Source organism: Tachypleus tridentatus, chromosome 11 (genome assembly GCF_004210375.1).
Source record: "Tachypleus tridentatus isolate NWPU-2018 chromosome 11, ASM421037v1, whole genome shotgun sequence".
NCBI lineage: Eukaryota > Metazoa > Arthropoda > Merostomata > Xiphosura > Limulidae > Tachypleus > Tachypleus tridentatus.
The window spans coordinates 2,343,928-2,364,431 of record NC_134835.1 but is presented as its reverse complement, the minus strand read 5'-3'; the positions used below and the strand labels follow the sequence as shown (position 1 = coordinate 2,364,431).

Below are 20,504 nucleotides of genomic sequence, written 5' to 3'. Positions count from 1 at the left end.
CCCACGTGTGCAAACCGCACCGGTACCTTTTTATATGCAAAAACGGCTCGTTTGGGTTGAGTAATAAACACAACATAACCATAGAAAACACTCAAATACTAAATAAAGAAACAAAGATAAACAAACGAAAAATTAAAGAAGCCTTACTTATACAACTTAAACCCAAAATAAACCAATATAAAGGAACGCCTTTATACTATATTAATATAATAAAATAAATAAAATTATATATTCAAACATCTAATACCGCCCTCTGCATTTCGACACTCAGTTACACAACCCCTTTCAAACATGTGGTCAGCTTCCGGTCAGTTACCTCTTTCTTTGTGAACCTGACGATGACCAAAGAAGGTCGAAACGTTGTCCGTTCTTCTATGTAAAATATTCTCTCAACCCAAACGAGCCGTTTTTTGCATATAAATTTCTCAACAAGTGGGTTTCTCGACATCACTGATTATTATTTCGCACCGGTACCTATTGACAAGTTTCCTACCCTACCTCAACAGACCACCTTTGCCAATCAATCATCTACAAGCATACAACAACAAACCCGCAGTTATGCTGACACAGTTAAACAGTCATCACAACCACGACACAGGGAACAAGAGCCAACTAAAAATCAATCTGCAACTTGGCCAGTCATTAAGTCCCACGAGTTATTGCATTCATCGTTAAAGTTTTGCTGGCTGTTGCTGACGAAAATCTCGATCGTGATCAGTTCCTTATAGCAGCAAGTAAAGCAGCTAAAGACTGTCTGATGATCCGAGGTTTATCACCCGAGATCCTCGACCGACATATCACCAATGGACTCTCTATAGCCTCCGAATAGGTAAGCCCAAGAATTTCTTTACCTTCCTACATATTAATATACAAGGTGTACTTAATTACAAATAATACAAACTTTTTGATTTAGCTATTAACTTAGATGCTTCTATTATTACAATTATTGAAACTTTACCCAACAACAACAACTACTTCCAACTCCCCCCATTTCAAGGTCATTTCTAAACCTAAAACCATTCACACCAGAGATATTGGACTATTGCACAAACAGAACATAAACATCACCTTGATCGACCACAACGTACCAACTTCCCATGAATATATACTTTGTAACATCAAATCACAATCACTACCTGACATAACTCTTTCAGCCATATACATATCCCGCCAGGTCAGCCCTGACACTAAATTTCTATGCTCCATAATAAACACATTTAACAGAGTAGTTATACTCGGCGACCTTAATGCGTTGCATCCAACACTCCGCGGATTCACGACAAACACTTCTGGCAGAATTCTAGCCAACTTTGTGCATACACACAACCTAAATGTAATCAATAACAACTCACCGACACATACACATCACAATAGAACACAAAGTATAATTGATCTGGCGATCGCTACCCCATCAATCACGCACCTAATACATAACTTCAAGGTACATGATAATAACGGTGGAGGTCATAACCCTTTATCATTCCAATTTAGTAACCCCAGCTGGAACAATTCCACCAGAACTACAGTCACTAAAACCCCTAACAATTCTTACAACTTTTTTAAGACTAATTGGTTGTCCTTTAACCGTACATTAAACGCACTCTTCCCTGAATACTTAAAAGTCGCAAATACCATGGATGACATTGAACGTAACTATCAAGAAATTTCTACTTCCACACCAAAAACCATACAGCAAATAGTTCCAACCAAACCTTTACGAAACACACCTAACACCTGGAAACTCACCCCCGAAATCCATTCTCTAATAATCGCAAGAAAACTTCGCCGCGAATACATCGTTACACGCATCCCATTACTTAAACCACAAATTATCAAAGTCAAAAATAACTTAGAACGCCTCATAAGAACACAACAAAAGAAAATTGGAGCAACTTTTGTAACAAACTCGATAACCTTAAACCTAATCCAGCCTCCTTTTGGAAAACTTTTAAAAATATATGTCGCGAAAATACTGATACCGGAACAATCTCATACGATAATACTACCGCCAATAATGATAAGTAAACGACTGACCTATTCGCCAAATACTTCCAGCACACCTTCTGCACACCACTACACAAACAGGCTTCACAAGACTAAAGTAAACTCTACCATCACAGACAATAATGAACTTTTTTCAGTCAAGTTCCCAGTCGACCTTACTCACATCCACACGTCCAAACAACATAACATCCCCGATAACTACACCTGAGATCAAGCTATACATTAGAAAACTTAAAAATAAAACACCTGGGGAAGACTGGATACCAAATATCATTCTAAAAATGCTTCTAACGAACTCCTCTCACATCTTACTAATCTGTTTAACCTCTCCTTTACTCAGGTTATCTACCTAATGCATGGAAATCTGCCATTATTACTCTAATCCACAAGAAAGGATCTCTTTCGCACCACCCTAGTTACTTTAGACCAATAAGTTTATTAAATTGTATTGATAAACTAATGGAAAAAATCATCACTTCCAGATTGCTCTGGAAACTAGAAAGCGAAAACATTTTATCCAATATTCAGAATACAGGCCGCAAAAATAGACAAACTGCAGATCACCTTGTACGGCTTATGAAAACAAGCTTTACAGGGTTCAACAAACTTCAAGCTACGTTCGCGGTATTCTAAATGTACAAAAAGCTTTCGATACAGTCAGGCACAATGGCCTAAGATACAAACTCTTAAAGTTTAAAATACCCCCCACTTTCCTTAGATGGCTATCAAATTTCCTCGAAAACCGAACAGCTAGAGTTAGGATAAACTCAAATCTTTCCCAGTCATTCACTTTTAACGCAGGTGTCCCACAGGGATCAGTTCTTAGCCCCCCTACTATACTCACTCTTTGTTAACGATTTACCACAGCCGATCACGTCATCTACCTATGCGTCACAATATGCCGACGACATTGCCTTATGGTCCACTTCATGGGGCCCACTAGCGGCTAAGAAAATACAAAAAGCATTAGACAATATTTCCCACTGGTGCAACAAGTGGAAAGTCACACTAATTCCTCTAAAACTCAGGCTATAATCCTCCACCATCGACTTAACAAAAGATTAAAACGTGTAAAGCTTGCAAAACTTAATCTCTATAACACCCTATCTCTTTCTTCAACACCGCTAAATTCCTCCGATTAACAATCAACACGAGACTTACTTGGAATTCTTATTTCAAAAACATTAGGAAGAAAGTTTTAACTAGAATCTCGGATGAGGAGATTCTGCGCTTGGAGAGGGTGAAGATAGGATATACCTCTGAAAGGCTCTTGAATTCTACGTGTATACAACCCATATTTCGCTTCATATTTTGGTCGTGTTTTTACTATTCACTTCGAGTTTCACGCCAGTAGATACAAAGACATAATACCTTTTTACTATTTGAATTAGCCCGAGACAGGAAGTTCAACTTCGCTAAACAACGAGGCGACATGCCGGCCGGGGAGTCGGAGACCAGGGGAAAACGATATAGCGTATGAAATTGAGGGAGCAAGCCCGTTTATTTTAGGGACAAAAAGTAAGTCTAGTGACTGTGGCCAAATAGAAAACAGAAGTTGAGAAAATATGACCGAAAAATACAAATGTAACTGATACTTTACTACACATTAAATCACATGTGACTTATTTATAAATTGCAACCTCTGTTAGATAATAAATACCACTGGCGTTACGGTCATTTCCCATGAGTTCAGAACTTATGTCACCCATAAGTAACCACATAATACACGTAACCAGACTCAATACCTCCAAAATTCTGTTGTCAGCCATAGTGTTACCTTCTCTGACCATTTGAGATCATGTACGATAAATTCTGGGCACAAGCATGTATTCAAAACATCAGATCTAAACTTCCACTCGTCTATATATTATTCTAAAACTCTCTCACTGTTAATCTCTCTTCAGCTGCTCGTATGACTGATCGCACTTCTAATAATTTCAGGTACATCTGTTGTTTCTTTCCCATTCCTCTTCATATGATGCACTATATCTGATACCTGAGTTAGCTCAACAAAATGAGAAAATGAAACACGTTTATTCTATGTGACAAGGTTAGGTTCGTAACAGACGACGGCTGTACAGTGAACATAAAATGATTAAAAGTTATAAACGAGAATCGCCAAAACTCCTTGACATTTACTCAGTCATAAGATGTATGCTTCACTGATTCTGTAGTCAGGCAGAATAGGAGGTAGTTCATTATTTTTACACAGAAGCGATACAACCTAGATATGAGTGACACAAAATGATGTGCTGCTTTGTGATTCAAATTTCTTCTGCTTGATTGACATTTTCAATCTGTAGCCTCGTTTCTATCCCACCAGAGGTACTCCTCTTTAATTTTTGTTTTACTCTCATTAGGTATTCTTCCCTAAATATCTTCGATAGTTTAACATGCCAACTTTGCGTTATACTTTATTTCATGAAGAACAATATGAAGGATATCAGTTAAATAATTAGCTTTCACTATTTTTTACTGTTTCTCTTACAGGTTCTTTTATAAATTACTTTACGTGGAACCCTAAATTATACTTTTAGAATAGTGAACTATTGTGTTTTGTGTTTAATATTTTCACATATCAGTTTTAATGACCAATCAATTATCCGCATTGCTACAGGGTGTTACTGTCGCCGAAGGAGGCGTTCTGCCAAAGATTCAGGCTGATTTTTGCCCAACAAAACTGAAAAGAAGTAAGTCGGAAAATATCAACAATATATTTAATCAAACGGCCATTTTCAAGGCCACCACCTCCATCCTGCTAGAGAGATAGTACAGTTTCTTCACCATACATCTCATGTGAATAATTTGAAGAGAACACGTAACAAAAGGTATGTCTATTGTGTAGTAAAAACCTTATCCCACCTTCCATGATACACAAGTATACAAACAAATATATAATCATTAAAAAATTTCACTAGGATTCATGCGTTCGTACGATATACTATAAACAGTGTTCAGTTTCGTATATACGTCATTACACGACGGTTGTATTTCTAAGTTAACTGAGTATGTATGGTTCATGAGATGGTGCCACGTCATTACAGCAAAAGGAAAACATACCTCTATTTCTTTTTCTCTCTCCACGACGACACATAACTAAAACAGGCAGGATTTTTGAAAACCCTGTTCCATGTACATCGAGAGAGTGTAACAATTTAAAGCATGGAAAGTAATCGTTCGTTAACAAAGTAAAGAGATAGAAGCATGAGTAGACTTGATTCAAACATTATCGTAAGAGAAAAGACGGCTGCTGCTAAACTACAACTCTTTGTATTTCTTGCGTGCAAATTCAACTTGAAAAGATGTATATTACTAACATAGTACAAGTAGCCGTGATGTGGTAGTGTGCAATGACATACTCTTTGTTCAGGATGTGGCGGCCCTAAAAAGGGCCGGTTGTTTATTGGCGAGTGTAAGGTACAATACCTCTCTCCCCATTTAGACTCGTTCTCCTTGAATTATACAGGCGAGTTGGATGTCTTTCGGCATGATGGTCACCCTCTTTGCGTGAATTGCACACAGGTTAGTGTCTTCAGAGAGACCCACCCAGTATGCCTTACTGGTCTTCTGTAGAGCCGTGACAGCAGAGCTCTCGAATCTCAAGTCAGTCTTGAAATCCTGGGCAATTTCTCCCACCACTCTCTGGAAAGGTAGTTTTCGAATGAGCAGATGGCAGAAAGGGCAATTTGATCCATCGATCCATTACTGGCCCCAGATCGCTCCGTTTGAACAATGGTTCGTCTTGTCTGCTGACAATTTGCGTCTATTACTGAATGTTGCCTTCACCTTCACTTTAAATACTGTGCCAACCAGACTTTTGTAAATCGCATCAGCAAATCCAGCCTAAAACAAATGATAGTCAGTCCAAATTCAAACATATCAAGATCAGGGTGAAGGAGAACTGTCCAGTTTTAGAATGTCCGTAGGGGTAATTTTTGTCCATAAACATTAAACCTTATTCTAGAAGAACTGCCAGAATTGTGTTTGTATTGTAACGACCAGTCAGAACAGTTGAATCAAGAGTGATTTGTTTGAATTAAGGTTTGTATTTTGTAGTGTAAACAACGGCCCTTTTCATGGCAAGACGACACAACCACATGCTCAAGAATACAGAAACGCGTACAGGCGTTACGACCCAGCCCACGGGTCGTGCCTTCAATAACGCCGATCTGCAAGCTCTCCTGGCCGAAGCCACGGAGAACGTTTCGTGTGACGAGTAAGAATTCTGATTATGTCCAGCCTCGAAAACACTGTCACCGACTCATGCTCTTCACTGGCTCGATGTCTATCAAAATCAAGAGAATGATGAAGGCTTTACAATAGTAACAAGAAAAAAGACGAGTGGTAAGAGAAACAAGATTTACCTACAATCACAAGTACAGACAAGAAACTAGACGAAACAGTTACCAACATGCAACAAAACACGAAGCAATCAACTAACAGCAAACCCCACACTTCTGCACTTATTGTCGAAGGCGTACCCAATATACTTAACCGCAAATCATGAACTGAAACGGAGCCAATAGCGTTCTCTTTTACCAATTAGATATCTGTCACTAGAAGCGCAACCGTCACAGGCGACTCAGTATCTCAATGAATCCTTCAAAGTTGATAACAGTGAGTGAACTGTGTATTATTTGGGTCGGAACCCCGCGATTAAAACTCAAATAAACCGAGTCACCAACCTCAGATGCCGAATCAAGAGACAAAGATCAAAATTGGTCCGAGTTTTGTGCATCATTATACAATTCATATAAATGTCTGGCTACATTCTGGAAAATGTTAAAGAGCATATGTAATGACAACCCAATCAACAGGATTCCCAATTTAAAACACAATAGCAGATTAGCAACTGATGACCTCGACAAAGCCAACTTATTAGCCGATTATTATAACGGGCTTTCACCACTCCCAACTCGCCACACTTTAAATCACACTCATCTGTGGACAATTCAAAATTTTATCAAAGATAATATAACATTATTCAGTACGCACTTCCCGTACTATCTATCCCACAATAGTAATGTCCACATTACCGACCTCCAAAAACTAAGCAAACAAATAACTCCGGTTGATATAAAACTAACAACCAAAACACTAAAAACCAGTGCCCCAGGTGAGGATAGAAAACGTAATATTTTTAAAAAAGCATCTAAGTCATTCTTAAGACATCTAGCAGCACTCGTATTAAATGGTATTTGGAAAGCAATATGCAACTTTCTGAGGTACAAAATATCTTCCGAAGAAAAAGACAGACGGCCGATCACTTAGTTCGATTAACCGAATCCGTTATTCAAGGTTTTAATAGAAATCATTCCACTGTCGGCTTATTTTTAGACGTTAAACAAGCCTTTGATTCTGTCTCGCACAAGGGACTTAAATTTAAACTCCGTCAATTTAACCTCCCTTCCACTCCAACAAGATGAATAGCCAGCTTTCTTGATAATAGAACAGCTAAAGTAAGAATCGCAACATCCCACACTGTTCGCCTCTCAGCAGGAGTTCCCCTAGGTTCAATACCTAGCCCTTTGTTGTATAATCTGTATGTAAACGATATCCCCTTTCCTGAGCTAAAATACACCTGTACGTCGCAATATGCCGACGACATCGCTGTTTGGAGTATGTCACGTGAACCCCTCCTCGCCGCCGCTAAAGTCCAATCCACACTAAATAGCATTACCACCTGGTGTAATACCTGGCGGGTAGTGCTTAATGCCACTAAATCACATGCTATAATATTCAAACGTAGAATCGCGAGTCAAAAGAAATCTATCTCCAAATTTAAACTTAAAATAATGGACACTGAACTCAAATTTTCGTCGACTATAAAATACCTTGGCATTACGTTTAACAAGCAGCTAACCTGGACAAATCACTTTAAAGCCATTCTCTCCATAGTCTATAAACGAATCTACTACCTCAGAAGAATCAGTAGTATCGTTAAAGGATGTAGAACAAAAACGATTCTCACCATATACAGAATTTACATTCGACAGATCATTGAATACGGCAACATGAACACGACAAACGCACCCCTCTCCCATCTTAAGAAATTACAACAGGCCCAAAATCTCGCCATTCGCCTTGCACATCGACTCCCCAGGTACACCCCGACAGCATACATCGATAAAGCAAGCACCATCCCCTCTCTCAAGAAGAGACTCATCTATCTTTCAGCTAAATACTAAAGAAAAGAAAACAACCGTATGCAATTAACAAGGCAATTTCCACGAACAGCATCCACTCCACGATCTTGTCAGCGATACCTCTTGCCATTTAATTACATACAAGCCCGGAATGCAAACTCAAGTGACTAACGATCTATGTTCTTTTTATTTTCAGCATTGGGCACTGGTGGGGTTGGTTTCTTTCCTGCGCCTCACCAATAAAAGCGAGTTTTCTCGGGGTACTCCCGTTTCCCCCCCCCCCACATCAAAATTCTTGTTTCTTATGATCTATAAATCTCAGCCCTGAAAAGAGACCAGTCAGAGGACATCTCAGTCATCTCCAAATTTTAATATATTAGTATAAAATCATGAGTTTTAACCAAGCTGACGTACTGTTTGTATTTATCTGCTCACTTCACGTCCATGTCGACCATATTTTCCTTTTCACTACACAGTTCTTCGAACACTTGTGAGTGTGGTGCTGAACCTGCCCCGTCGTACTTCGTTCTCTATCTGCAGGCTGAACCGCTTCTCAGCTCTTCTCGACGCTCCTCAATTAAATACAATAATCTCTCAACTTCTAGGTCATTCGTGACCATCGCTCTGGATAAATAACTAACATGCCACTCCAATTCACTTAACTGTCTCTGTAATCAGTTGATTAATTTTTCTTGCCTTGTGTGGGGTGAAGAGAAACAATCGTTTCTGACCGCCCCTTGTTATTTTTCGTTTGACATTTGAAGAACGAAATGATAATTTAACCGAAATACCTACAAAGTATTCCTTCCTTCCTATTCTCTGGTTCTGACGTTTTCGGGTCAAAGAACCTAACTTTCCAGAGAATAACGTACTACAGTGTTATCTGTCAATGTTTTGGACACACCAAAAACGCTTGCACCACTAAACGAACACGCTGTGTTCGATGTTCCGGCAATCACACAGTCCACAACTGCCCGAAAGATAGGAACGATACCACGTGTAGTAACTGTGGAGGTCAGCATGTGGCATGTTTCCGAGGCTGCCCCAAATTTCAGTTTGTTACCGTTATCAGGGCGAAGTTCTTCAAGACTCCACGTGTGCAAACCGTACCAGTACCCAACGGACAGTTCCCAACTCTAACTCAACAAACCTCATTTGTTGATCAACCATCAACAAGTAAACAACAGCAACCCCGCAGTTATCCTGACAGTGAAACAACTAACACCAATACGATACAGTGAACAAGCGCCAGCTAAAGAACAACCTGCCATTCAGCATGTCATTAAGCCTTCCCGAGTCATCGTGTTCATCGTTGCAGTTCTGGCTGCTTCTGTTTACGAAATTCCAAACCGAATGAGTTCCTCATAACAGCATGTAAAGCAGCTTAAACCCATTTGAAGATGCGAGGTATATCACCCTATATCATCGATCAATGCATCACTCACGGAGTCTCTGAAGCCTCCGAATAAAACCACTCTAACGAGAAACATTGCACTTTTACACAAACAGAACCTAAACATCACCGTGATTGACCACAACATACCAACTTCCTATGAATATATACTTTGTAACATCAAATGACCATCACCACCAGACATAGCCCTTTCAGCCATATACATATCCCCCCCGTTCGCCGCTGACATTACATTTCTCAACTCCATTATTAGCACATTTAACAACGCGAGTATTCGGCGACCTTAACGCGTCGCATCTCACACTCTGCGAATACACTAGAAAACACATCTGGCAGAATTCTACCTAACTTTGTACAGACACATATCTTAACTGTAATCAATAACAACTCACCGACACATACACGTCACAATGGAACACAAAGTATAATTGATCAAGCGATCGCTACCTCATCAATCACACACCTAATACATAACTTCAAGGAACACGATAACATCGGGGGAGATCATAACCCCTTATCATTCCAATTAAGTAACCCCAACTGGAATAATTCCATCAGAACCACTGACTCTCCTTTAACCGTACCTTAAACATACTCCTCCCTGAATACTTAAAATTTGCAAACACCAAAGATGATATAGATTATAGAACGTTACTGCCAAGAAATTTCCATTTCCATATCAAAAACCATACAGCAAATAGACCCAGCCAAACCTTGACAAGACAACCTAACACCTGGAAACTCACCCCTGAAATCCATTCTCTGATTATTACAAGAAAACTCCGCCGCGAATACATCGTTACACGCAACCCACTACTTAAACCACAAATTATCAAACCCAAAAATAATTTAGAACGCCTCATAAGAATACAACAAAAAGAAAACAGGATAAACTGTTGTTATAAACATCATAACCTCAAACCTAACCCAGTCTCCTTTTGGAAAAACTTTTAAAAATATATGTCGCCAAAATTCTGACACCGGAACAATCACATACGATAATACTAACGCTGATAATGACAAGGAAAAAACTGACCTATTCGCCACATACTTTCAGCATACCTTTTGCACTCCACTACATCAAACTTTAACAAGCATCACGAGAATAAAGTAAACTCTACAATTACAGACAAGAACAAACTTATCAGTCAATTTTCCAGTCGACCTTACTCACATCCACACGACTAATAATATAACAACCTCAAAATCTACAGCAGAGATCAAGATGCACATAAGAAAACTTAAAAACTCTTCTTAATGAAAATCAAAATTAAATCCCCCCGGTGAAAATGGCACAAGAAACATAAGTAATGAGAACCTTAATCATTTAATCTAGATTTTTAACCTCTCCCTACTCTCGGGATATTACCGTCGAATATGAGAAACAGCAGTGATTAATTTCTGAGGTTGTCTTTTTTCGGTATTATTTTAAAGACCAATAAGCCTACTGAACACGCTCGACAAACTCATGGCAAATGCTATAACAAACCGTATAAACTGCTGTTTAGAATTTGACAAACTAATAAGTGATGTTTAAAATCAATATGGCATGCTCCGATCCTTTCCACCTACCTAACTGCCATATTTTCCCAAGGTTCGGTACTCTACCCTGTATTCTACAATATCTGTGTTAATGATATACCATTACCCATCCTCAACTATACCATTATTTCTCAATACGCGGATGATGAAATAGCTACATGGAATATCTCCAGCAACCTTCACAATGAAGTCGCCAGGTTTCAAGCAACACTTAATACAGTGGCACAATGGTGCGAGAGATAGCGTGTTGTCCTAAACCACATTAAAACCGAAGCTATCGCTTTCCGTCAGAAAGTTAACAAATACTGTCATTCAGTTAACCAAAGCCATCAAATTTCTAGAACTTTCTCACAAAACCCATCACAACAGTGTTTGTGAACCTACCCACAAAGAACAAATTAATGGCTTGTGACCTGTGTTCACGAGTTCACGGCTTTTCCTAAATTTGCAGACCATCTAGCAAATACAGACAACTCGGTGGCACAGGCACGACGTAAATACTGCGGGAAAGACGATAGCCACCATCATGCTATCGCATGTCATGTCCCGAAATGTCCATACCGGCGTTCTGTGGCGTTCGCCACCCAGGCTTCCAGCTTTGGCTGTGAAGACTGCAGCCTGAAAATTAAAACCAAATCAGGCCTGTCTCAACACAAGAGACAAACACCCAAACGTCAGAAAGGCCGTGCGCATTCAGACAGCTGGATTTCGGATGCCGTTGGAGCATCCCCGCCAGGTAGTCGGGCCCGAGGAAGAAATACGAACCCTCCGCGATGTGGTAGTAGTATACTCGGGCCAAAAGAACATCAACGTTCTCTGTGCAGAACATCTACCTGGCAAAACTCCAAAACAGATCATTGACAAACGCCGAGATCTCAATAAACAACAACCGCCCGTCCGCACTGCTTCACAAACGCAGGCTCTTAAAGTCCTTAATCCTGCTCGAAAGCCATTCAAAAGGCGGCTCCACAGAGTAGAACGTTTTAAACGGTTCCAGAGAATGTTCGACTTTGAACGAAAACGCCTAGCTAAGGAGATATTGGATGGTCGGGATGCTGTCAAATGTCCCGTTAGTAAAGATCAGGTGAAAGACCATTGCGATCAGGTTTACGGTGTTGCAAATAATAACGTCAATTTTGACGACTGTCCATTTTCCAGGGCAGACAACACTCCTATCCTGGAACCGATAACATCTCTGATTCCAACTCTTAAAATGAAAACAGGTTTAAGGCATGTTTATACTTCGGACAAAATTATAGCTCATATAGGTAAAATGGATAACATATTTGAAACCATCAAAGGCATTGCCTTAAGAGCGGGACTTCCCATCCCTAAGCCCGAACAGACGCCTGGAACATATAATTCTAATTGGAGAGATATTGAAAGGAAGCGAAGGGAAGGTCTTGCCCTGCAAGGTCATGGTGTAAGTCTCTTCAAAGGCTCAAAATTTTCCAACCACTGGTTACCTAAACCAGTGGGAATGAAGACCCACCACTGGGTGAAGTGTCTTGCTCTGAGGGCAAAGGTATATCCGACGAGAGAATCACTCAGTCGAGGGAATTAAAGTAAGAGCAAAAAAGCTGCCCAATGCTGGGGATGCTCGGCCCCGAGAGGGACCCTTAGACATCTTAGCGGTCAATGTCCCAAACTAAAATCAATGAGAACACAATGTCACAATAAGATCTGTGACCATTTAGTAGCCGAAGCCGCATTTAAAGGGTGGAAAGTGATTAAAGAGCCAACCTTTGAGACAGGCAATGGTGAACGTCGGAGACCGGATCTGATATTCCACCGTGATGATAAAGCGGTGGTAGTTAACGTGACGGTCCGTTATGAACTAATGTATAGCTCCCTTGAGGAAGCATACAATTCTAAGGTCTCCCGCTACCAAGACCTCGCACTACAAGTTAAAGATCTAACTGGTGCCACTTCCGTTATCTTTCACGGCCTACCAATCGGTGCACGTGGCGCCTGGTATCCCGTTAACACGGAAGTCCTGGCGGACCTAGGTATAAAGTCTAAGTACTTTGAAGAGTTCTTGTGCCGATGCACTATGCTCTACACCATAATGTGTTGTGGAAGGCGAACAATGAAGCACACATCGCCTGGTAACATCAAGTTCCACACACAACTCGTTAACGTTCATATTTACGTCATCCATGCGTTCACTCCGGAATCAATCGGTATCGTCGACCCTGACGTAAAATTGGGTAATTTTATAATATCCATAGCCAAATGCCTCGTCAGCTAATTAGTGACGCGCATGAATGAATTAAAGAGATTCCCACTGTACCTATCTACTATCTAGCGAAACCACAGCCAACGGAACGGGCTTGGAGAAATCAGCGAGGAAAGAAGACCCTGTTGAGCTTGACTCTAGTCTGACTCTGTGAAAAGACATGAGAGGTGTAGCATAAGTGAGAAGTCACTTTGCGGCCGCCGTTCAAATACCACTACTTTCATCGTTTCTTTACTCACTCGGTTAAGCGATGAAGCTCCAAGTTTCTAGTCCTAAGTGCCGGGCCGTTGCGTTTGGCGCGATCTGCTCCGAGGACCGTGTCAGGCGTGGAGTTTCACTGGGGCGGTACATCTGTCAAAAGGTAACGTAGGTGTCCTAAGAAAAGCTCAGCGAGGTGAGAAACCTCGCGTAGAGCAAAAGGGCAAATGCTTGCTTGATCTTGATTTTCAGTACGAATACGGACCGCGATAGCGAGGCCTATCGATCCTTTTGACATTACGAGTTTTAAGCAAGAGGTGTCAGAAAAGTTACCATAGGGATAACTGGCTTGTGGTGACCAAGCATTCATAGCGACGTCGCTTTTTGATGCTTCGATGTCGGCTCTTCCTATAATTGCGAAGCAGATTTCGCCAAGCGTTGGATTGTGCACCAACTAATAGGGAACGTGAGCTGGGTTTAGACCGTCGTGAGACACGTTAGTTTTATTCTACTGATGACTTTGTCGTTGCGATAGTAATCCTACTCAGTACGAGAGGAACCGCAGGTTCGGACACTTGGTACACGTGCTTGGTCATGCGACCAGTGGTGCGAAGCGACCATCCGTGGGATTATGACTGAATGCCTAAGTCAGAATCCCGTCTAGACACTGCAATGATACCATTCGTGCCCACTACGTTCGAGGGCGACCCTAGACGGCGGTCGAAGTCTCCTCCCGGGGAATCGACCTCGTCGAAGAAGCCCTTTGAAAGAAAGCATCCGATGGGTACGTAGGCAGATGGTACACGTTGCTTTTCGATACCGAACCACACGGTGAATTGTGAAGGCACAAAATCGTCCGCAGACGACCAAGGTATCGGTCGGGGTGTTGTACTTAGTAGAGCAGCCACCATACTGTGATCTATTGAGACTCAGCTTCTGACTGGGAGATTTGTCTGCAAGCAGTGGGACACTGCTTTCCTTCCCACTTGAAAAACGTTGGGGGGCTCCGTAGTCCCACACGAAGTCGGACACGAAGTCAGTTATTGTCTCTGTAGGCGGGCTTACTAAAGCCTGGCGATATACTGCCCAAAAACTAAAACTATATGAATGGAGATAAGACTGGATGAAGATTTTTTTAGAGTAAAAAAGTTACAGACGTGTTCTCTCAACGCAAAAAGGAAAAGATTGAATAGACAGGTTTCCCCAACTAATACAGCTGAAAAAAAAAAATAACATTACTAGTGCGATTGACTACAAAGACTACAACTACAGCGGCGGCCACCTCAAGAATTCACTGACAGCAGAGCGGGAAACCGTGTTCAAGATATCATCTGGAGACTAAAATCAGACCAGGACAAACTATGACAGACGAAAAAAATACCGATACCGATCAGGATATAGAGAAAACAAGTCAAGTCTCGTTGGTGGCAAATCGAAAAGTAATTTAATTAGTTCATTATTAGCGCTATGTACTATAGCTACAAAGGAAATTAGTACAGCAGAAAAAACAAATGAAAATAATGTAAGAAAAAGAAGAAAAGTCAAAAGAAAAATCATTAAACTAACTCTACGGAAAATTCCGAAAATGAAGAAGCAGTTGTTGTTACTAATACCGAGGTAGAGGTAGCTTCCCCTGCAAGTAACATTGACAACAAAATAACTAATAATGTAAAAGAAATAGAACTAAAAACAAACGCCGTGGATGTTTATAAATCTTCTGAAAAAAACAAACAAAATAATATTATAAAAAATACCACAGACAGTGAGCCAGACACCAAAGATCAAGAAGGCTTTATTACACTCACATCAAAAAGAAAAAAAAAAACATCACAGAAAGAACAAAAAAGAAGTAACAATATAGCACAAAAAACAAAACTACCACAATTTTCAATCATTGTAGAAGCTATCCCAGGCCAGTAGAACCAAACACTACTTGCGACAGAGATTAAACGCTGCAAGCCGCATGTAACTTCTCAGTGGTCCCGTGCACATGCTTTGCAGGTAAAACTTCAAAGCCAGAAGAAATCTTGGATTAAATTCACAACCACTATTTATTCGACTACAAGTTTCAAAGTCATATGGAACAAGATTTTGATGTTTAGTTTTCAATATAATTCTGTCTCCCTTTCGATCTTGCTTTCTGATGGCCAAGATGTTCATGCAACCCAGAGAACTTTCAAGTACTTGGCACTTCTGCTTGATCCTCCACTTTCTTAGCCAACAAGACATAGGAACAGTGATCACATCTTTCCATTCAGAGGTTTATCGAATGGCAGCTACTGATTACAATAAATCAGTGGCGGAAGTGAACCACAGCAAACGGTTTTAATCTTTCTCTTTCTGAAACCATTTGCATGCACTTTTATTGCCATCAGGGTATTCACCCCAATCCCAAGCTTTGTCTTGGAGAAGTTGTGTTTCTTGTGGTCTCTGATACAAAGTTATTTGAATTTATCTTCTATGTAAACTGGCCTTTATACCACACATGAAGCAGCTATGAGTCAAATGTACAAGAGTAATAAACACCTTCCATCTCTTTGGTAGTGGATCATTGTTCTATGCTAATGATATATTGTGCTTTCATTTGGTTAAGCTCGATTACAGTCTGTGGCTCTGCCATGTCCTCAGTCGTGAAGATGCTAGACCCAGGTCATCATCATATGCTTCAGGTATGCACAGGGCTTTAAGCACTTCCCCAGTCAAGAGTTAGTACACAGAGTCTCATAAACCTCGTCTCCACCTATGCCATTAACAACTGTCTTTGCTGTGTGCTTCAAAACGGTGACCCTTACCACAGAATCCAACCCAGGGTTGTATTTGCAGAACAGACGATCTGCTATTATTTTTTTTGGCCTTGATATCCAGGTAGAATTGGATGCATTGGGCCTTCTTTGGATGACACTGCAGTATCTCCTGATCATCTCATCCCACCATGGATTAGTACCATCCACAAACGTGACCTTTTTTCAGTCAATCGTTCGAAAATTGGCAAGATTTCAATGTGTTTCTGAACATATTCAGCTGTTGTGTAGAGTGGCAGGCGGTGTGCGAGTCGTATAACTCGATTTTGGAGTCTTTGTAATAGTAGTAATTGGTTCTTGTTAATGTTGCATGTTACCATGGCTCCATATTCTATTAGAGGTCTAATGAATGTTTTGTAAATATATAAAGTCTAGCAATAATAACGCCTCTGACCATCATACTAATAATGCCACTAATTGTAACATTTACAACGCCACTAACTCTAATAATATTACCAACGCTACAAACTCTAATAGTAATTACGCTAGTAACTCTAATAGGTCTAATGAAACACGAATCTAAAAACACCAGCAACGACACTGATAATACTAAAAACACCACCACTGTCTCAAAAATACAATCACACAATATTCCTCAATACAGAATCCCAACTCTGTTTATTGAAGGAATAAACATCACGACACGCATCCCTCAGATCGTAAAACAACTGAGGGCTTATTACCCGGGCATCCTGTTTAAAGACATTAAACGTCTTCCCAACGGAAGAATAAATGTTAAAATGCACGGAACCACATGAATTCGAACACATTTTAGCCCACTGGCCCAAGGCTGCCTTTGGCGTAAAAGCCACTATGAAAACACCAAAACACAACACTCCACACTTAATTGTCATTATCAGAGGTGTCGATTTCGATATCGAAGATAACGAGATCGCTGAGGAACTGAAAATACAAGGTTATGACATTTCACAATCAGAACGAATTATCTCTTTTAAAGCAAAACAAAGAACGCCACTAGTCAAAGTAACCATGAACAATAAAGACGACCAGGACAAACTACTACAAGACGGTTGCTTTCTGTTCTTCACAAACCACACGACCGAACCGGAGAAAACACACCACAAGCCAATTTTACAATGTTATAAATGTCAAAGGTTCGGACACACAAAAACCAACTGCATGGCCAAAGACAGATACGTAGGATGTGGCGGACATACCGAGGTTGCTCAGGTGTTCCAACGATCGTAACCATAAATAAATGGATATTTGGATAGTTTCTGAAAAATGTCTTCAGGATGGTTGGATATAGTCATGTAGGAAAAAAACGAAGTCGGAGGAGAAAGGGAGGGACGACACATGAAGTAATGGAGTGTAGAAAGATATAAGAATAGTACGAGACAGGATAACGTACCTCTTTTCAGGGCCTGCGTATAGACATACCCAATAATTTTGCTGTGGGAGGAAATGGGAGTGCCCCGAGAGAAACCACTTTCACGGTCAGGGCGCCGAAGAATCTACCCTAACCGTGCCTTAGGTAGCAGAGAAGTATGCATCAAATGATTATGGAGGGTTAAACAAGGCCACTCGTCGTTGGAGAGGGGCTGCTCTTGTCGGAGTTTGGCATACAACTTTCTAAGCTTGGCTCTCTAATCTATCAGCGAGTTTCAAAAGAACCATTTTTGCTAAAGGGGACTGACGTATTTCTTCTAATCATGACCTGAAGTTTTGGTCAATTTCTTGGTCACTTTCATCGGATTGCGATGAACATGGTTGCGGGGAATGAGATGATTGAACTTGTATAGGTAAGATATTAGGGTATTCCTTTATTGTTTGGGAAAATGTATGTCTTCTGGTCACTTTGGCTTTAGTAGCTTGCAAGATCTTAGAGAGCTTGTCTGTTGTGGTTGATTTGTCCTTATAGGTAACTTGAAAAGATTTTATCTGGGAGAGGGTTTTCGGATGCAGTGGACTAGATATCGTCTGGGTTTGCTTAGTGAGATACTGGCCTGTTTGTTGCTTGGACAGCGGAGATATTATAGGTTGTCTTGGTGCAGTTATGGATCTTATTGCTGGAGATTTGGGTTAAATGGGAAGGCGGTAGTACAGGAAATGAACTGACAATAGGCTGTGGGGGTGGATGCGTAGTTTAGGTGAAACTTTGGGCGGCAAAACAGGTTCTGGTTTCTTGGGTAGTCTAGGATTAACTGCGCGAAAATGGGGACGTTCAGAACTAAAATGAAATATGTGGTAATAGCACTCATAACGCAGGATGGTATCGGCATACTGTTTCTTGGTCCTAACAAATTTCATGTATTCGGTAGCTTGCTTGGTGGTTTTCGAGAATATTCGGTGCACGGCGTAGATCTCGGATTGTGTTCAGCTCTCAATCGCTTGTTTAATTTAACTTAGTTGGATTGAATGGTGAATTCCTTTCAGGAAGACAGTGAAAAGATTAGTAGGGCTCTTAGTAGGTGAACATTTAATATTATATTGTGAATTTCAAGGTTTACAGAAATAGGATAGATCAGCAGGCGTTGACGGTTGGAGTAGAATTCCCCCTCGGCGAAGAATTCGCGTTCTGGAAGGGTCTAGGTAGGCGCCAGGCTTTGTCTGCGTGATAAACGTGGCGATTTGGAGAGGCGAGAAGTGGGGTTGCAGGCCATCGACGATTACCGGCGGGACCGTTGGCGAGATCGGCACAGTAGGTCCAGGCAATGAGAACATCATTCTTGTGTAGCAAGAGGAGAAAAAACGCGTCTGACGAGCTCGGTGTCAAGGCTGGACTCCCAAGTAACCTAAGACCTTAGGGAGACCTATAAGGCAAACCAGGGTCGCTCAGAAACTTTTGTTTCTCTTCAGCCCCGTGCATGATTGAGAGTTCAAGAGCTCTCGATGAGCAAACTGGATCATTGGGTAGTTTCTAGAGCATGTTTTGAGATTAGTTGGATATTTTCGTGTGGGAGACAACGAAGTCGGAGGAGAAAGGGAGGGGCGGTAATAAAGTGGAGGAGTGTAGAAAGATAAAGGCGAAGTTCGGAATAGGAAGACGTACATCTTTTCAGGGCCTTGGTATAGGCATACCCAAAAATTTTGCTGTGAGAGGAAACGGGAGTGCCCCGAGAAAACCCACTTTCACGGTCAGGGCGCCGAATAATCTACCCTAACCGTGCCTTGGATAGCAGGAAAATTTGTAACACGTGGTTAAGGAGGGGATAGGCATGGTAGTTTGTCATTGGCAGGAAACTCAAACTAACGTGGCAGGGGTTTAGTTTAAAGACAGGATTCTGCGCTTGGACAGGGTAAAGGAAGGACATACCTCTGAAGGGCTCTTGATTTCTACGTATTATATTTTGCCTCATATTTTGGTAGTGTTTTTATTATTCACTTCGAGTTTTACGCCAGAAGACACTAAGACAGAAGACCTTATTACCATTTGAATTAGCTCAAGACAGGAAGTCAACTTTGCAAAACTACGAGGCGACATGCCTCCCGGGGAGTCGGAAAGCGATGTAGCGTCTGAGAATAAGGGAGCAAGCCCGTCTGTTTCAGGGACATAAAGTAAGTCTAGTGACTGTGGCCAAACAGATAATGATAATTTAAAATTAAAATCTTTAATGTTCATAGCCGAAAAAGAACTAAAAGCAAAGTTAACGCCTGTTAAAGAAAATACTGTAAGGACTAGAAAAAAAAAGAAAACTAGTAAAAGATATTATGATTTCAGCATCTGAAGACAATGTACCTATGACTACGGTTATAGATTATAATATGCCAAAAACTAGCAGTTCTAGCAACCCAAACCACACCCTGGATATTCCACAACAAACAATTTCAGACAAAGACGAAGTTCTTTCTGACGACGAAGGCTTCACGCTTGTGCAGACTCGAAGTCAGAAAAAACAAATTAAACAAAAAACAACCACCACAGACACACACACAACTCGCACCAAAATCACCTAAGCACGCAGTTATAATCCAAGGAGTTCCTGGTAGTTACAACCAACCACAATTGGCCAAAAAAATATACAGGTGCAAACCTAACACAAAGATTACTAATATTAAGCGTCTGCACAGAGGCGGTGTTCTGGTTCAAAGACAGGAACCCGCTGACTTAAATAGTCTACTTAAAGCTTGGCCTGCAGACGCGTTCAAAACAGGAAACATTACAATACACCTACCAGGAACTAAACCAACACCGAAAT

At 40.8% G+C, this 20,504-nt stretch overlaps 1 protein-coding gene across 1 annotated transcript in view; it reads right to left on the bottom strand.

Moving 5' to 3' along the window:
* Positions 1-20,504, bottom strand: part of LOC143232555 (histone H3-like) — an 88,960-nt gene that overhangs the window by 15,814 nt on the left and 52,642 nt on the right. Inside the window, exon 3 of the mRNA XM_076468132.1 lies at positions 5,521-5,673. Within this exon, the coding sequence (XP_076324247.1) occupies positions 5,521-5,673 (153 nt within the window). The remainder of the gene's footprint in view (positions 1-5,520; positions 5,674-20,504) is intronic.